The sequence below is a fragment of the Erpetoichthys calabaricus genome, chromosome 9 (assembly GCF_900747795.2).
Source record: "Erpetoichthys calabaricus chromosome 9, fErpCal1.3, whole genome shotgun sequence".
NCBI classification, from domain to species: Eukaryota; Metazoa; Chordata; class Cladistia; order Polypteriformes; family Polypteridae; genus Erpetoichthys; species Erpetoichthys calabaricus.
Window position 1 is genome coordinate 163,560,320 of NC_041402.2, and position 18,329 is coordinate 163,578,648.

The 18,329-nt window shown below is 38.3% G+C and overlaps 1 protein-coding gene across 2 annotated transcripts in view; it reads right to left on the reverse strand.

Moving 5' to 3' along the window:
• Window positions 1-1,263: 1,263 nt before the first annotated feature.
• st3gal4 (ST3 beta-galactoside alpha-2,3-sialyltransferase 4) overlaps window positions 1,264-18,329 on the reverse strand; it is a 178,176-nt gene continuing 161,110 nt past the window's right edge. For both annotated transcript variants that reach the window (XM_028810350.2, XM_028810352.2), the window contains 4 exons: window positions 12,296-12,485; window positions 10,495-10,638; window positions 9,601-9,753; window positions 1,264-6,205 (listed from right to left, as the gene is read on the reverse strand). In XM_028810350.2, the coding sequence (XP_028666183.1) occupies window positions 6,116-6,205; window positions 9,601-9,753; window positions 10,495-10,638; window positions 12,296-12,485 (577 nt within the window). In that variant the 3' untranslated portion in view covers window positions 1,264-6,115. The remainder of the gene's footprint in view (window positions 6,206-9,600; window positions 9,754-10,494; window positions 10,639-12,295; window positions 12,486-18,329) is intronic.

An 18,329-nucleotide genomic window follows, 5' to 3' on the forward strand; every position in this document is an offset into this window, starting at 1 on the left:
ATACGTAGGATTCTGATTCTTCAAGCAGCCAATAATGAGAACAATATAGAATTAAAAGCAAAGAAACAAGACCCTGTTGCATCAAACACGTCTAAAAATATTATATTGCAAATAAATAAGTATAATTGTGCTTTCAGCATACCGACTTGTATGTGTTTCTACATGGAGGTCAACAGTGACAAATGGTCTGAAAGTAGTTACTGGGGAAAAAATAGTATTTAATTTCTCTTTAAATTTACAAGTGTCTTCAACTAACTAAGCCATCCTTTCAACGAATTACTCTTTCCTTGGCAAAATTTTGTAATGTGCAAATGAAAAAGAGTTTCAATGAGCTTTATTCACACTTATACGAGTAGGTGGACATTTCTGTAAGGAGAACAATTCTTGTAGCTGTGAGTTATAAAACACTAATCCACCAAAAGATCTTTAAATAAGCTGATTTTCAAAAAGCTTTCACTCCTGATCGAGAAATTTACTGCTCTGAGTTTTACTGTGCTTGTAAATGCACCGTATTTTTAAGTCATGAAGGTTCAGGTGGAAACCATATGCACAACTAATTAAATTAAATTAAATAAAAGTATGCTTAAATAAGCATTGCGGTTATGGAACTTTATAACTTGTTTACCTTTAATTTAATTATTTGCCCTATGAAAAAACTCTTATAACAGATCCAAAGTTAATAATGTTTCAGTTCATAACCACAGGTGGTTGCATCCCACTCATAAACTATGCTGTCAACACTCATGTCCCTCTTACAGAACAGTTGCTAGATCACAAAACATCCAGATTTCATTAAAATTCTCAAGATGCTCATTCAAACACACATACACACACAAACATATATACACATTCAATAATGCAAAAAACATCTTGCTTCCTATTCGTTTGACTCAAAATGCTCACTGGTTTTCAATTTTTTTGGAGCGTTTAGCGCATGTCCCACGCTTCTATAAATGCCAGGAAATCCAATACCATTAGCTAATGTTCCAGCAGATGGTTTGCTAAAATATACTTTGGCAATTTCTACTTGAATTATTCTAACAGATCATATGTTATGAGGTGACTGGCTTAAAGAATATTAAATTACATTGTAAGAACCAAAATAACGATCAAATTATATTTCACTTTTAAAAAGAATTTACTTTTTTGTTGCAGGCGATGCATGGCACTATAAGATACGCATATACATATATTCATATATACTGTATATGTGTATATATATATATATATATATATATATATATATATATATATATATATATATATATATATATATATATATATATATAAAAAGTGTGTGTGTGTAGTGTTTCATTACCTAGTACATGAACACACACATATATACAGTGTACCTACACCTTCACAATGACACCTTCACCTTTTACCCATTTTGTTATGTTGAGCCTTATACTATAATCATTTACATTCATTTTTTCCCTTGACAAGAAACACTCAATAATGCAGAATGCTAAAACAGGATTTCAGTAATTTTTACAGAATCGGTAAAAATTAAAAACTGAAATATCACATTGACACAAGCATTCAGACCCTTTGCTATGACACTTGTAATTTAGCTCTGATGCAACCCATTTTACTGAATATCAATGAGATGTTTCTGCTGTATACTGTGGTGAATTCAGTTGACTGGACAATGTTTGTTCTAATTGTGGTCAATTCAACTGATGATTAGGAAAGGCACACTCTTATCTATAGAAGCGTCCACATCTGACAATGTGTATCAGAGCATAAAACAAGTTATGAGGTCAAAGGAATTGTCTGCAGAGCTTAGTGACAGGATTGTGTCGAGGCATAGATCTGAGGAAAGCTACTAAAAAGCAGCACTGAAGGTTCCCAAGAACGCAGTGGCTATTCTTAAATGTTTGGATCAACTATGGGTCTTCTAATAGGTGGCTGCCGGTCAAACTGATCAAGCTGAAGAAAAGGATCTCGGTAAGGGAAGTGACCAAGAATCCAATGGTCACTCAGGCTGAGTTCCAGAAAGCATACGTAAAGATGGCAGAAACTTCCAGAAGGACAGTCACCATTGCAACACTCCATCAATCTGGGCTTTATGATAAGCCAGATTGATGGATAAGACAACACATGAAAATGCGGTTGCAGTTTGTGAAAAGGAAACTAAAGGACTCTCATACTATGACAAAAAGTCTTTCTGGTCTGATAAAACCAAGATTCAACAGTTTGGCCTCAATTCTAAGCGTCACTTCTAAAGGAAACCAGGCAATGTCATCATGTGTGCAATACGATTCCAACAGTGAAGTATGATGGTGGCAACATCATAGTGTGGAATTGTTTTCCAGCAGCAGGAACTGAAAAACGAGTCGGGTTTGAGGGAAAGCTGAAAGGAGCAAAGCACAGACATATCCTTAATGAAAACCTGCTCCAGAGTGCTCTGGACCTCGGACTGGGGCGAAAGGTCACTTTCCAAAGGAATGATAACCCTAAGCACAAAGCCTAAACAACACAGGAATGGCTTTGGGACAATTCTTGGAATGAACCCAATCGAACATCTCTTGAGAGAACAAAAATAGCTGTCCACTGAAGGTCTCCGTCCAACCAGACAGAGCATGAGAGGATCAACATTGAAGAATGATACAAAATTCCCAAATCCAAGTGTGTGAAACTTGTTGTGTTATAACCAAGAAGACTCTGAATTTTATTCTCTGTCAAAGGGGCATCAACTAAGTGCTGAGTAAAGGGTCTAAATACTTTTATTTTTAATAAATTTGCAACAATTCCTAAAATCCTTTTTGATTTTGCAGTCTGTCATTTTGGGTTGTTGAGTGTTGTTGACATAAGCAAAAATGATTTTCAAAAATGATTTTAATTGAGCGATATAACAAAATATGAAAAAAGTGAATACATTCTGAGCCCACTGTATTTATGTTTATATATAAATGTACTGTATTTTATATACACATTCAAAGTATGTGTACTATAGATTTAGATACGCCTGGTATATACATAAATACAGTAGACCACACAAAAGGTATAGGTGTGCCCATGTATTTATGTGCAAATGTGAATTTGTGTGCATCATATACATCAAGCACAATTTTTAGGGTGAAGAAAATCTAATCGGCTGCACAATTCAAAATATATACTATACAGGGTTCTTCAAAAGCTGTGCATTACAGATAAAATACAAAAAACTGGAATAATTTTCCTGAACCAGGTCTAATTCTTAACAAACAAATTTTATGTCAACAATTTCTTCAGGTGGAAGAAGGAAATGTATCCCAAAGCTTATCATTTTTCCCTTTGTAATCCACAGCTTTTGGGACACCATGCAATTAATGGTATATAGGTGATTTATATCAACAGTTGTACACCACATACATATTAAAGTATACATTGCACCAAACAGTACTGGCCTGAATATGAAAGAAAATGAAGTCGTACTTTAAATAAAATTTATTTTACAACCTCATAATTTACGTAATGATTATCTGCCTTTCGACATATATTCTTCCACAATCTCTATGAAGAACTAATGATGCTGCCTGTACCGTATAAAGTGACAAGGGGAACACACAAGTTTAAAAAACAAATGTAAAAGGACATTGATTTTAATCTTTCAGGTTCACATTCTTCTTAATACAATTGTAATACAGAGAATGGTGTCATGTAAACAACTATTTCTTCCTTCTAATACTATTGTACAACATATTCTGTAATATGATGTTAATTCTGACACTGTATATACAGTATACCTTTATGCAATGCCAAACGAATGTTGTACAAATTAATCGAGGTATCAAAGTAATACCAGTGTTCAAAACTCAGAAAGAGGTTGAACTTTCAGAAACTTGTAACCTTGTAAGTGACGCTAAGTAAAATACAGTAGCACTGGGCACTTGGATTTTTTTTTTTTTTTTTTTTTTTAGTAGCATGTAATTTATTAAGTATGCAGCATGTGTTGAGCCTATAAAGAAGCTGACACCTCCTACCTCTTTCTTTTCTGAAATTCACATCTCGAATATGTGTGCGCAGTCCAAAAACATCTAATTATACTTTTATATAATTCAAATCCAACAACACATGTTGCTGTGCTGAAATGGACCCACACTGGATACTGAACAGTACTCAACCATTTCAATTTACACCCCAATAATACAAATAAGCTTAAATCTAAAAAGAAAATATTGAAAAGCAATATATTAATCATTTAAAAATACAATTATGGAATAAACTTGTTATTCCACTAGTTAATTTGTAAGTGACTAAAAATCACCAGTTCTCCATAGAGCAATCCATTTAATACATGCCTATTAAAACATTCACCCTCCTTTGGACGTTTTTATGTTTAATTGTTTTACAACATTGAATCACAGAGCATTTAATCTGGCTTTTATGACATTGATTCACAAAAAGACTCATGAAGGCAACCCAGAATTAATTCAATGTCTGTAGTCACAATGTTTCAAGTCCTGTTACACTGCTACACTGATATCTGGAAGGTCCAACTGCTGCTGAGCCACTGCCCTGATAACAACTAGTGCAAAAAGGCAACTCCGAAACAAGATTATTGAAAACTACAGTCACAGTATGGATCTAACATAATGTCCAAGTCATTCAACACACCTCGGAGTTCAGATAGGTCAATTGGGGAGACTATGCAGGCAACAACTCTTGTCCGTGAGCGTCACCAACTGTAGCTTTATGGGAGAGTGGCAAAAAGAAAGCCACTGTTGAACGAATGCACATGACATCTTAAGAGTCTGCCAGAAGGTACATGGCAGAGTCTGAAGTCAGCAGGGAGAAAATTCTATGGTTTGATAAGGCCAAAATTGAGCATTTTGGCCAACACACTAAATGCTACATTTGGGTAAAGCCAAACACCACATATATCAGAAACACACCAACTGTCAAGCATGGTGGTGGTAGTATCATACTGTGGGGACGCTTCTCTGCAGCAGGCCCTGGAAAGATTATGAAGGGAGAGAGTAAAGAGAGTGCAATACAGGGAAATCTTTGAGGAAAATCTAACAAACTCTGCAAGAGATCTGTGATTTATCTTCCAGAAAGACAACAACCCAATTCATAGAGCAAAAGATACACAGGAATGGCTTAACAACAACATTAATGTCCTAATGTCCTACTGGTCAATCAGAGTTGTGACCTCAGTCCAGCTGAAAATGTATGGTTTGACTTGAAAACAGTTGCTCATTCACAGTTCCAAGCACAACTTGTCAGAGAAAACGAAACGATTGCAAAAGCAGTTGTGCAACAGCTGATAGAGATGGAGGACTTGCGAGAGTAGTGAGTAAAAAGTCTGCAAACCTGCTGCACTCTGCAAGAAAGGAAAGATACGTTTTTCAGTAAGACAACAGCCCCAAAAATAAAGGCAAAACTACTCAGGAATGGCTTAAAAACAACATTAATGTCCTGGAGTGGCCCAGATTTGAGTCCAGATCTCAGTTTAAATGAGAATTTGCAACTGTACTTGGAAAAAAGAACTGTTCACTTGGGTTCTCCATGCAACCTGACAGAGCTTGAGCAGTTTTGCAAAGAAGAATGGGGAAAAAATGATAGAGTTTAGATGTGCAAAGCTAATAGAGAGATACCAAAGCTCACAGGCTCAAGGCTATCATGGCTGCCATCGTCAAATATTGACCGAAGGGCACAAATACTTAGGCCATCAATTATTTTGTATTTAATACAATAAATTTAGATTGATTTGTAATCATTTCTTTCACTTTGAAATTTAAGAGTATTTTTCTGATGATCAGTGTCAAAAAGTCACATCAAATCCACAGTTATTCACTGTTATAAAACTCCAAGGAGGGGTTAATACTTTTTATACACTTTCTATAATGGATCATAGTAGATTTCATATATGCATATATCTACATTAAATCTGAAAGAAGAATAAACACTTCATTGAAAATGAAGTGACGTCCAGGTAGCAAACTGGATGCCTCCACCCAGTGAACTCTCTCCCAGTCCAAGTTAGAAAAGGGTGGGCTGAACCTCAAGTATTAAAGATATTAAACAGAGAATATTTAAGAGAAGTGCTTGTACAAATCTCACAAAAAGGTATTGTCCAACTTATGTTTTTAATGTTTCCTTAATTTTGTCCATTAGTTTTCCAGTGTCAAGAAGGCTGTCTCAGCAACTGAATGGCACCTGCCTCCATCAATGTCTTCAGCGCTCTCGACTCCGCACTGAGGTCATGGGAGGAATCCTATGGGAGAAGATTCAGCGTTAATTCAGCTTGGACAGTGGAAAACCAGGCAGGTGGGGGTTACACATTCTGGCAAATTAGCTCCAAAACATTCTTTAAAGGCATTACCTCACTTTGCAGTTAGAAAAGAATGAAGCACATAATTCTAGGAAGGCATTTCCAGCTGGCTTTTTGATTGTGAGAATCTCACATAGGCACAAATGAAAAAAAAAGGTCTAGGAAACAATGTATGTGTGCATGTGTGTTCAGAGAGTCATGAGTGTGCTTGAATGTGCAAATGAAAACAATTCAAGAAATTGTGACTATGTGTGGTTTCTACAAATACCAAATCATTTCTAAACCGAACTGACCTCTGGATTTCCTCCCAAGTCTCTATTCCAAAAGGGTGGGACTTCAGGGTCATTTTGTTACTCATTTAGATTACTGATATTATCATTACAGCAGTCACCTGGTTTCCTATGTAATAATAAACTAATATGCTGTACTAGACAGCACACTTGTGCAGTGTTGAATGTTACTTCTGCATTTCTTAAGTAGACTCAGTACAAGTGTGAGGCTGATCATTGTCTGTTAGGAGTTTGCCTGTTGCCCCCAAGCCTGCTAGATGTTTTCACTGGGGACTTCAGTTTTCCTCCTACATCCCAAAAATATGGGACAAATAAAGGGTCTCAATTTGACCACTGTAATAATAATAATAATAATAATTCATCACACTGTGTGCGAATCTGCGTGTGCACCAATGGATTAGTGCCCTATCTATAGTCAGCTACTGCCTAATACTCAGTGCTTCTTGGATATCTGGGATAGGCTTCAATACCCAACCTCCTAAATATGATTTAGCAGCTTAAACCATGGAATGGATGGATATACTGTACTGCATTCCAATACTTTACAGCTCAGTTTCATTTTAAAACATGGAACAGACTAAATTCAAATCGCTGAAACCATCACCGATAGATTACAATTCAAATGTCCCAAAAATCACCATTTTTCTGCCTGCTCAAAAAATATAGTGGTGGTAGGATGCTTCCTTTCTCTTTGCAAGTACAGACAGAAGTGGATGTAAATCAGTAACAATGTCCTGAAATAGACAACTGCACACAAAAACAGACACTGTTCTGACAGAGTTATACCACAAGAATAAAATATTTTAAGGAACAGGAGACAAAGTTACAAAGTCACAAGGCAGGCAAAAATCGTTAAACTATGGGATCAAAACAAGAACCCTAATTAAAAGTCAAAGTTTCAAGTTTTCGTTAGAGCTTCATTATACTAAAGATCTTTGAAACACACAAATATATTGTAAGATTTTATAAATGAGATCCACAATCTTGGACATTATGGACAATGTGGTGCAAACTTATAAATGGTTGCGCAGATGATGTCATGTGACACAGCTTCCAGAAAAGTCCCTAAACAACCCACCATGGCAATGGGTACTCACAAAAAACAAAATGATGATGTGGAGAATTTCAAAACATAAAATGAATTATCTCTAAATCAAAACATAACCTGCAAAGAATAATCCCTTAAGATTCCCTGACATTCACAACCTCGTAAAATGACATCTGAAAAAAAAAAAATGCATTCAGTCGGGGAAAATAATAAAGATGACCAAATTGTAATAGATACACACTAACACACTGGGGAATGCAGAGTGACTTGTCTGGAGACGAAACACCTCGAGGAAGCCCATATTATAATAAGTAGAAAATAAAAATTCCATGGAGAAGCCAATCCAACTAGAGTTCATTGAATTACAGCTGACAAGAAAGCCTACTGCTGTGCAAAGGTACTGGCCAGAAGAGACACATGCATATGAAAACCTGGGACTACCCAAACACAATGTCTACACTGTATGGTCATCTTCTATAATGTATGTGCCTTTTTTATATCACTGTGCCGGCAAAAAAATAAGGTTTTTTTTCTCTCAATAATGATGCCTATTAATATAATCTCTATATGTATAAAATCCAACGTCTGTCTGCTTGTATGTCTGTCCGCTTTTCATGAGAGAACTACTTAACGGATTTAGGTCGGATTTTTTTCTATAATTTGCTTGAACATTCTGGTTGATTTTGCAACTTCACTCATCACACTAAATATCATAGTTCGCTTGCAGGAGCGATATATCCGCGCTAATCCGAGACAGACCCTGCAGGCCGAGGTGAGGGGGAAGGGTGACATCAGGAATAGAGAGCCAGGCAGGGCCCTTCTTACTTATGTGCCACCCTCCATTCGAATCGGTCTACCTGTGGCCACGTATTGGACCGTACCTTGCCTCCACTTAGATAGCAATACCTGTTTATTGATTTTTAAAGTTTGTCCTGTTTCACTACTGCGCCGGCAGAACAGCGGGGGACAGCTAGTAAGTAATATAATATTAAGATGTAATGAAGACCAGTGGTGCCTCACAGGCTCAGATCAGTGGGTTCATATTTTACTTGAATTATTTAGTCATTTATTGTGTGAAAAAGTGATTATATTTATATATATATATATATATATATATATATATATATATATATATATATATATATATATATATATCCATCCATCCAGCCATTTTCCAACCCGCTGAATCCGAACACAGGGTCACGGGGGTCTGCTGGAGCCAATCCCAGCCAACACAGGGCACAAGGCAGGAAACAATCCTGGGCAGGGTGCCAACCCACTGCAGGACACACACAAACACACCCACACACCAAGCACACACTAGGGCCAATTTAGAATCGCCAATCCACCTAACCTGCATGTCTTTGGACTGTGGGAGGAAACCGGAGCGCCCGGAGGAAACCCACGCAGACACGGGGAGAACATGCAAACTCCATGCAGGGAGGACCCGGGAAGCGAACCCAGGTCCCCAGATCTCCCAACTGCAAGGCAGCAGCGCTACCCACTGCGCCACCGTGCCGCCCCCATATATATATATATATATATATATATAAAATAAGGTGTGAATCTGCATTGAATGGGGTGCCAGTTCATCTCATAGGACACTGCGTTGCAGACCTACACCTCACAACCGTCAAATTTAAAGTCACCACTCAGCCAATGTGAAAGGAGCCCAATGTACGAAGAGAAAACTCACAAGGACACAAGGACAATGTACTTTGAACTCATTTTATTTATCTTCCTCTATCCTCTCTGTAGAGGAAACCAATTGGGCCAAATAAAAATAATACAAGAGAAAGCAATTAGGAGGATCTATACATGCTGAGAAAAATTCTTACTGTATATTAGAAAACAAAAAAACTGGTCTTCCCAGTTCACTCCTAAAAGGTATAGGCTTAGCTGAAATAGTTTTGCAAAACACTACAGAAACTCAAGACTTGAAATAATTTTCAAACTCTGAACACTGTACCCTGATCTCTTACTTCAGTATCCTGACTTACCTTCATGGATTTCATTTTATTGCTACCGTAATAGTGTACCGGATGATCCAAATCAGTAGTCTTTGGGTAACCAAACCCTGCTACGTTAACAACATCACAGTAATGGAGGGCCATCTGGATGGCCAAAATCCCTGTTGTTGGATGAACTGGTTTCTATGAGAAAAAAATAAAGTAAGGCATGCATTGAGTCGGAGTACCAAGAATTAACTTAGATTAAATCAACTTTATTAATCCCAAAGTGAAATTTTGATGCATACAGCAGCAGAAGAATAAAAACAAAGATAAACAGGACAAATTATACAATTAATCAATTAATAAATAAATAAATGTATATTGTGCAGAAATTGAATAAATCTGTAAACTCCTGTATATGTCAGTGTGTGTGTGTGTGAATATGTGCATTCTGAACAAGACCTCTAATACTGAACTGGGCCCTTCCTGTGATCAGTACAGCTAGAATAAACTCTGGCACACGGTAAACCTTAGTGGATAAAATGATCTTACAAGATGGCTTCAATAAAATAACATTATGTATTATTTTCATTAACTATGTTATTTATTTTAAACTAATATACAATTACAACTGACTGGGTGATGAAATGATTCTTCTATTTTTTTAAATAAAATAAATCTGTATATAAAACTGAAATTTAAAACTCACATTTAATCCATAACTGTATAAAGAATAACCCTTCAAAAGCTAATCTTGTAATAATTACGACTGGAGAACTGGACACGTGGACAAGCCAAGCTTTTGTTCATATATTATGAGGTTTAAATGGTCTGGAATTTGACTTACAGTAGTAACACGGAGACCTGCTAGGAAGCCCACTAATGTCTCATTTTCACTGACTTTGAAAGTGAGCACATGGAGTAACAGGGAAAACAACTCACCTGCTTGCTCTTTGGTGGGAAATTGGTAGGAATATTTAGCAGCTTGGTTGCAGTCTCATAGAGGAAATATGGATGAAGTATGCGGATCTGATTCAGGTCACCTTGCCAGATCTGGGGTGGGTTTCTCCAGAACCCTTTTAGGTTCTACATAGAGAAAACACTCATTAGGAAATACAAATATATGTAAAAGTCAGAAGGGCTTACATTTACAGAACTACAGTGCCTTTAGAAAGTACTCTGACTGCTTCTCTTTTGACACATTTTGTTATGTTGCAGCCTTATGCTAAAGTAATTGAAATTAATTTTATTGCTCATCAAGTGAAGCGAGGTGAGGTTGGGAGCAGGCACTGATAAAGCACATTGCCACACTCACTACACAACAAACCATCTCAGATCCCAAATTAGGACCCAAACGCAGCCGTGCAATGGGTGACACCTGAGCACCACACTAATTAATTGGAATGGAGGTTTTTTACAGTGGCTTATCAAGCAACACTCAAAAATGCAAACATCACAAAGCAAAATGTTTGCAAATGTATTAAAAATAATAAAAAACTGAAATATCACATTGGCACAGGGATTCAGGTGCTTTGGTGTGACACTTCAAATTTAGCTCAGGTGGATTCCGTTCTATTGGTCATCACTGAGATTTTTCTACACGTTGTTTAGAGTTCACATGTGTTTAATTCATTTGATTGGATATGATTATGAAAGCCTCACAGCTGTCAATAGAAAGACCCAAAACTAAGCCTTGTTGACGAATAAATTATCTTCAGAGCTTAGAAACACAATTGTGTTGAGGCATTAAGGAAGGCTACAAAAAATTTCTCCTGCATTGAAATTTTCAGAAAGTACAGCTGCCTTTATAATTCTTAAATGTAAGACGTCTGGAACAACCGTAACTCTTTGGAAAGCAAACTGAGCAATCAGTTGAGATGGGCTTTGTAAGACAGGTGAGAAACAAGACTCTCTGGTCTGATGAAATCAGGATTGATCTGCTTTGCCTCAATTCTGTCACTCGCGTCTGAAGGAAACTAGGCCCCGCTCATCACCTGAGCAATACCACTCCAACTATGAAGCACGGTGATGGCTTCATCATACCATGGAGTTGTTTTCAGTAGCAGGTACTGGTAGACTAATCACAGCTGAGGGGACCCATAATGGAGCAAAGTCCAGAGACATCCTTGATGAAAACCTTCACTGAGGGCTCTGGACCCCAAACTGGGCAGAAGGTTCATCTTCCAACATGATAGTGACTCTAAGCACTAAACAAAGAAAACACCGGAATGGCTTTTGGTCATTTCTGTGAATGTTGTTGAGCTACCCAGCCTAGTCTTGAACCAATCAAACATCTCAAAACAGACTTAAAAACAGCTGTCTACTGATGGTCTCCAAAGCTTGAAAGGATCTGCAGAGTAGAATAGCAGAAGCTCCCCAAATCCAGGTGTGGAAAGCTTGTTGCTTCATACCTAAGAAGGCCCTATGCCATAATCACTGCCAAAGGTATTTAAAAAAGCACAAAGTAAAGGGTCTTGTGTTACTTGTGTTAATGGGATATTTCACGTTTTGATTTTTAATAAATCTGCAAAAATGACTAAAATCTTGTTTTTGCTTTTTTTATTCTGGCATATTGGGCACAGTTGTACTAACAGAGCATTAATAATCTGGCCACAAAGTACAGTGGGTGGTGACATTACAGTTGGACACACAGTAAAATCTAGTTAAACAGGTCATTTGAGACTCCCAATTTTTTGTCAAATGCACAGATTTCTTTAATGAGCATAAGAAAGTAATATCATACCCTTTTTTCATCTAAAATAATCTCCTTAATCCACCTCAGGTCATTAAACTTAAAGGGCACCAGCACCATTAATGTGTCAGGAGTATTGTGTTCCTCTGGATTGGTGGATGCTGATTCAGGATAAAACAACCTCATGGTTGTTTTATTGCCGACATCATCTTCATATCCCCTTACAGGGGCATCATTCAACCTGTGGGAAGACAACAGAAAACCATTCAGTGAAGGGTCCCAGACAGAAACATATCCTGAGGTTTGAGGATATTGAAGAAACACATCAGGGTTCAATTTAGCCTTGTCAGTACTCTGGACAAGTGTGGGAGAAAATCTCTGTCTCAGGAACTATATGAGGATATGGGGAGAGAAAGCAAACTCCAAATGTATGGAAAACCAGTCCAGGAAGTAAACCAAGGATTTGAAAAGGCTAAGTTTGGAATGCTAGTTCTCAATCCCCTTGCTGTTGAATTCATCAATATAAAAACATTAGATTGTAAATTTCTACTGACAAGCATTGTGGGTGTTTTACGGGGTCTGTTGTGAGAGAACATGAGGGAAAAATACAATCTTTAGCAGAACATCTATCCACCCAGTCTTTAGCAATGCCTCTTCTAGTCCACCAAGACAAATTGAAAAGTAGTGATTGTAGTTGGTGGTTATTCTTTCAACCACCTTGCTAAAGAACATTCCTTTCAGCAAGGAAAAACTTAAAGCAAACATGGGGCCTCATGTATAAATGGTGCGTACGCACAAAAATGTTGTGTACGCCCATTTTCACTCTCACTTCAACATTATATACAGTTAGATCCATAAATATTTGGACAGAGACAACTTTTTTCTAATTTTGGTTCTGTTCATTACCACAATGAATTTTAAATGAAACAACTCAGATGCAGTTGAAGTGTAGACTTTCAGCTTTAATTTAGTGGGGTGAACAAAACTATTGCATAAAAATGTGAGGCAACTAAAGCATTTTTTTAACACAATCCCTTCATTTCAGGGGCTCAAAAGTAATTGGACAATTGACTCAAAGGCTATTTCATGGGCAGGTGTGAGCAAGTCCGTCGTTATGTCATTATCTATTGTTATTATCTATTGTTTCTAGACTTCTCTAGCACCTTCAACACAATCCAACCTCTGCTCCTTAGGGACAAGCTGACAGAGATGGGAGTAGATTCATACCTAGTGGCATGGATCGTGGACTATCTTACAAACAGACTTCAGTATGTGTGTCTCAGGAACTGCACGTCTGACATTGTGGTCAGCAACACATGAGCGCCACAAGGGACTGTACTTTCTCTGGTCCTGTTCAGCCTACAGTGGTGTGAAAAACTATTTGCCCCCTTCCTGATTTCTTATTCTTTTGCATGTTTGTCACACAAAATGTTTCTGATCATCAAACACATTTAACCATTAGTCAAATATAACACAAGTAAACACAAAATGCAGTTTTTAAATGATGGTTTTTATTATTTAGGGAGAAAAAAAATCCAAACCTACATGGCCCTGTGTGAAAAAGTAATTGCCCTCTTGTTAAAAAATAACCTAACTGTGGTGTATCACACCTGAGTTCAATTTCCGTAGCCACCCCTAGGCCTGATTACTGCCACACCTGTTTCAATCAAGAAATCACTTAAATAGGAGCTGCCTGACACAGAGAAGTAGACCAAAAGCACCTCAAAAGCTAGACATCACGCCAAGATCCAAAGAAATTCAGGAACAAATGAGAACAGAAGTAATTGAGATCTATCAGTCTGGTAAAGGTTATAAAGCCATTTCTAAAGCTTTAGGACTCCAGCGAACCACAGTGAGAGCCATTATCCACAAATGGCAAAAACATGGAACAGTGGTGAACCTTCCCAGGAGTGGCCGGCTGACCAAAATTACCCCAAGAGCGCAGAGACGACTCATCCAAGAGGTCACAAAAGACCCCAGGACAACGTCTAAAGAACTGCAGGCCTCACTTGCCTCAATTAAGGTCAGTGTTCACGACTCCACCATAAGAAAGAGACTGGGCAAAAACGGCCTGCATGGCAGATTTCCAAGACGCAAACCACTGTTAAGCAAAAAGAACATTAGGGCTCGTCTCAATTTTGCTAAGAAACATCTCAATGATTGCCAAGACTTTTGGGAAAATACCTTGTGGACTGATGAGTCAAAAGTTGAACTTTTTGGAAGGCAAATGTCCCGTTACATCTGGCGTAAAAGGAACACAGCATTTCAGAAAAAGAACATCATACCAACAGTAAAATATGGTGGTGGTAGTGTGATGGTCTGGGGTTGTTTTGCTGCTTCAGGACCTGGAAGGCTTGCTGTGATAGATGGAACCATGAATTCTACTATCTACCAAAAAATCCTGAAGGAGAATGTCCGGCCATCTGTTCGTCAACTCAAGCTGAAGCGATCTTGGGTGCTGCAACAGGACAATGACCCAAAACACACCAGCAAATCCACCTCTGAATGGCTGAAGAAAAACTTTGGAGTGGCCTAGTCTAAGTCCTGAACTGAATCCAATTGAGATGCTATGGCATGACCTTAAAAAGGCGGTTCATGCTAGAAAACCCTCAAATAAAGCTGAATTACAACAATTTTGCAAAGATGAGTGGGCCAAAATTCCTCCAGAGCACTGTAAAAGACTCATTGCAAGTTATCGCAAACGCTTGATTGCAGTTATTGCTGCTAAGGGTGGCCCAACCAGTTATTAGGTTCAGGGGGCAATTACTTTTTCACACGGGGTTAGGTTTGGATTTTTTTTCTCCCTAAATAATAAAAAACACAATTTACAAACTGCATTTTGTGTTTACTTGTGTTATAGTTGACTAATGGTTAAATGTGTTTGATGATCAGAAACATTTTGTGTGACAAACATGCAAAAGAATAAGAAATCAGGAAGGGGGCAAATAGTTTTTCACACCACTGTATATACATCGGACTTCCAATACAACTCGGAGTCCTGCCATGTGCAAAAGTTCGCTGATGACACTGCTATCGTGGGCTGCATCAGGAATGGGCTGGAGGAGGAGTATAGGGACCTAATCAATGACTTTGTTAAATGGTGCGACTCAAACCACCTACAACTGAACACCAGCAAAACCAAGGAGCTGGTGGTGGATTTTAGGAGGCCCAGACCCCTCATGGACCCCGTGATCATCAAAGGTGACTGTGTACAGATGGTGCAGACCTATAAATATCTGGGAGTGCAGCTGGATGATAAATTTGACTGGACTGCCAATACTGATGCTTTGTGCAAGAAAGGACAGAGCCGACTATACTTCCTTAGAAGGCTGGCGTCCTTCAACATCTGCAATAAGATGCTGCAGATGTTCTATCAGACAGTTGTGGCGAGCGCCCTCTTCTACGCGGTGGTGTGCTGGGGAGGCAGTATTAAGAAGAAAGATGCCTCACGCCTGGACAAACTGGTGAGGAAGGCAGGCTCTATTGTTGGCATGGAGCTGGACAGTTTAACATCTGTGGCAGAGCGAAGGGCGCTCAACAGGCTCCTATCAATTATGGAGAATCCACTGCATCCACTAAATAGTATCATCTCCAGACAGAGGAGCAGCTTCAGCGACAGACTGCTGTCACTGTCCTGCTCCACTGACAGATTGAGAAGATCGTTCCTCCCCCAAACTATGCGACTTTTCAATTCCACCCAGGGGGGTAAACGTTAACATTTAACATTATAGAAAGTTACTGTCTGTTTTTCACCTGCATTATTATTATTATCAATCTTTAATTTGATATTATTTATTGTATCAGTATGCTGCTGCTGGATAATGTGAATTTCCCATTGGGATTAATAAAGTATCTATCTATCTATCTATCTATCTATCTATCTATCTATCTATCTATCTATCTATCTATCTATCTATCTATCTATCTATCTATCTATCTAATCAATTAAGCACATAAAAGGCCTGGAGTTGATTTGAGGTGTGGTGCTTGCATGTGGATTTTGCTGTGAACAGACAACATGCAGTCAAAGGAGCTCTCCATGCAGGTGAAAGAAGCCATCCTTAAGCTGTGAAAACAGAAAAAACCCATCTGAGAAATTGCTACAATATTACGAGTGGCAAAATCTACAGTTTGGTACATCCTGAGACAGAAAGTGAGCACTGGTGAACTCAGCAACGCAAAAAGACCTGGACGTCCACGAAAGACAACAGTGGTGGATGATCACATTATCATTTCCATGGTGAAGAGAAACCCCTTCATAACAGCCAACCAAGTGAACAACACTCTCCAGGGGGTAGGCGTATCGATATCCAAGTCTACCATAAAGAGAAGTCTGCATGAAAGTAAATACAGAGGGTGCACTGCAAGGTGCAAGCCACTCATAAGCCTCAAGAATAGAAAGGCTAGATTGGACTTTGCTAAAGAACATCTAAAAAAGCCAACACAGTTCTGGAAAAACATTCTTTGGACAGATGAAACCAAGATCAACCTCTACCAGAATGATGGCAAGAAAAAAGTATGGAGAAGGCGTGGAACAGCTCATTATCCAAAGCGTAACACATCATCTGTAAAACATGGTGGAGGCAGTGTGATGGCTTAGGCGTGCATGGCTGCCAGTGGCACTGGGACACTAGTGTTTATTGATGATGTGACACAGGACAGAAGCAGCTGAATGAATTCTGAGGTATTCAGAGACATACTGTCTGCTCAAATCCAGCTAAATGCAGTCAAATTGATTGGGCGGCGTTTCATGATACAGATGGACAATGACCCAAAACATACAGCCAAAGCAACCCAGGAGTTTATTAAAGCAAAGAAGTGGAAAATTCTTGAATGGCCAAGTCAGTCACCTGATCTTAACCCAATTGAGCATGCATTTCATTTGTTGAAGACTAAACTTCGAACAGAAAGGCCCACAAACAAACAGCAACTGAAAGCCACTGCAGTAAAGGCCTGGCAGAGCAATAAAAAAGGAGGAAACCCAGCATCTGGTGATGTCCATGAGTTCAAGACTTCAGGCTGTCATTGCCAGCAAAGGGTTTTCAACCAAGTATTAGAAATGAACATTTTATTTCCAGTTATTTAATTTGTCCAATTACTTTTGAGCCCCTGAAATGAAGGGATTGTGTTAAAAAAATGCTTTAGTTGCCTCACATTTTTATGCAATCGTTTTGTTCACCCCACTGAATTAAAGCTGAAAGTCTGCACTTCAACTGCATCTGAGTTGTTTCGTTTAAAATTCATTGTGGTAATGTACAGAACCAAAATTAGAAAAAAGTTGTCTGTTCAAATATTTATGGACCTAACTGTAAAACCAAACTTGGTGTAAAGCTATGCACATTTTCACAGCAACCTCAAACCATTCGTACGCACATTTCTGCTTGGTTTTGCAAATGGGCGGAACTGAGCATCAAAGCAGTGCTACTGTTTCTGAATCATTTCCCTTTTTTTTAGATTCACATCCATGATGCGGGCTTTATCAAACACATCAACATTAACTATATATCATTTACAAATTTAAGGCACTTGATTGCAATCATTCTGTAAGAATATAATGGTGCACGGAATATCCAAACCATTCCATATAGCTACTAGGTATATTTGCACCACTGAGAGTATTTTAACCCATTGTACTGTATGTGTGTGTGGTATTACAACTGCACAGCAGCTGATCAGAAAAATCTACAGCAGATTGTGTTGAGAGCGCAGAGGATTATCAGGATACGGCTTCCAGCACTGGAGGATATTTATAGCACACACTGCCTCAGGAATGTCACCAGCATCTGCATGGATGCCACTCACCTATGCCATAGTCTATTTGAACTTCTCCCATCCAGCAAACACTTCTCAGCCTTTCCTGCATGGACTTGGAGGCTCAGAAAAATACCAAGAGCTATAAACACACTCAATCAGTCCATCAAGTGCTCCTGGTAGAACTGCTTATACTTATAATTACAATTATCTCACTGTGAACTTATACTACAACTGTAATATTGCACAACCTGAGCCACTTTATGAACCATTTGCACTATCTGCACTATATGTACATGTATATTGTACTTAAGCTTTCATATTGTATTATTTT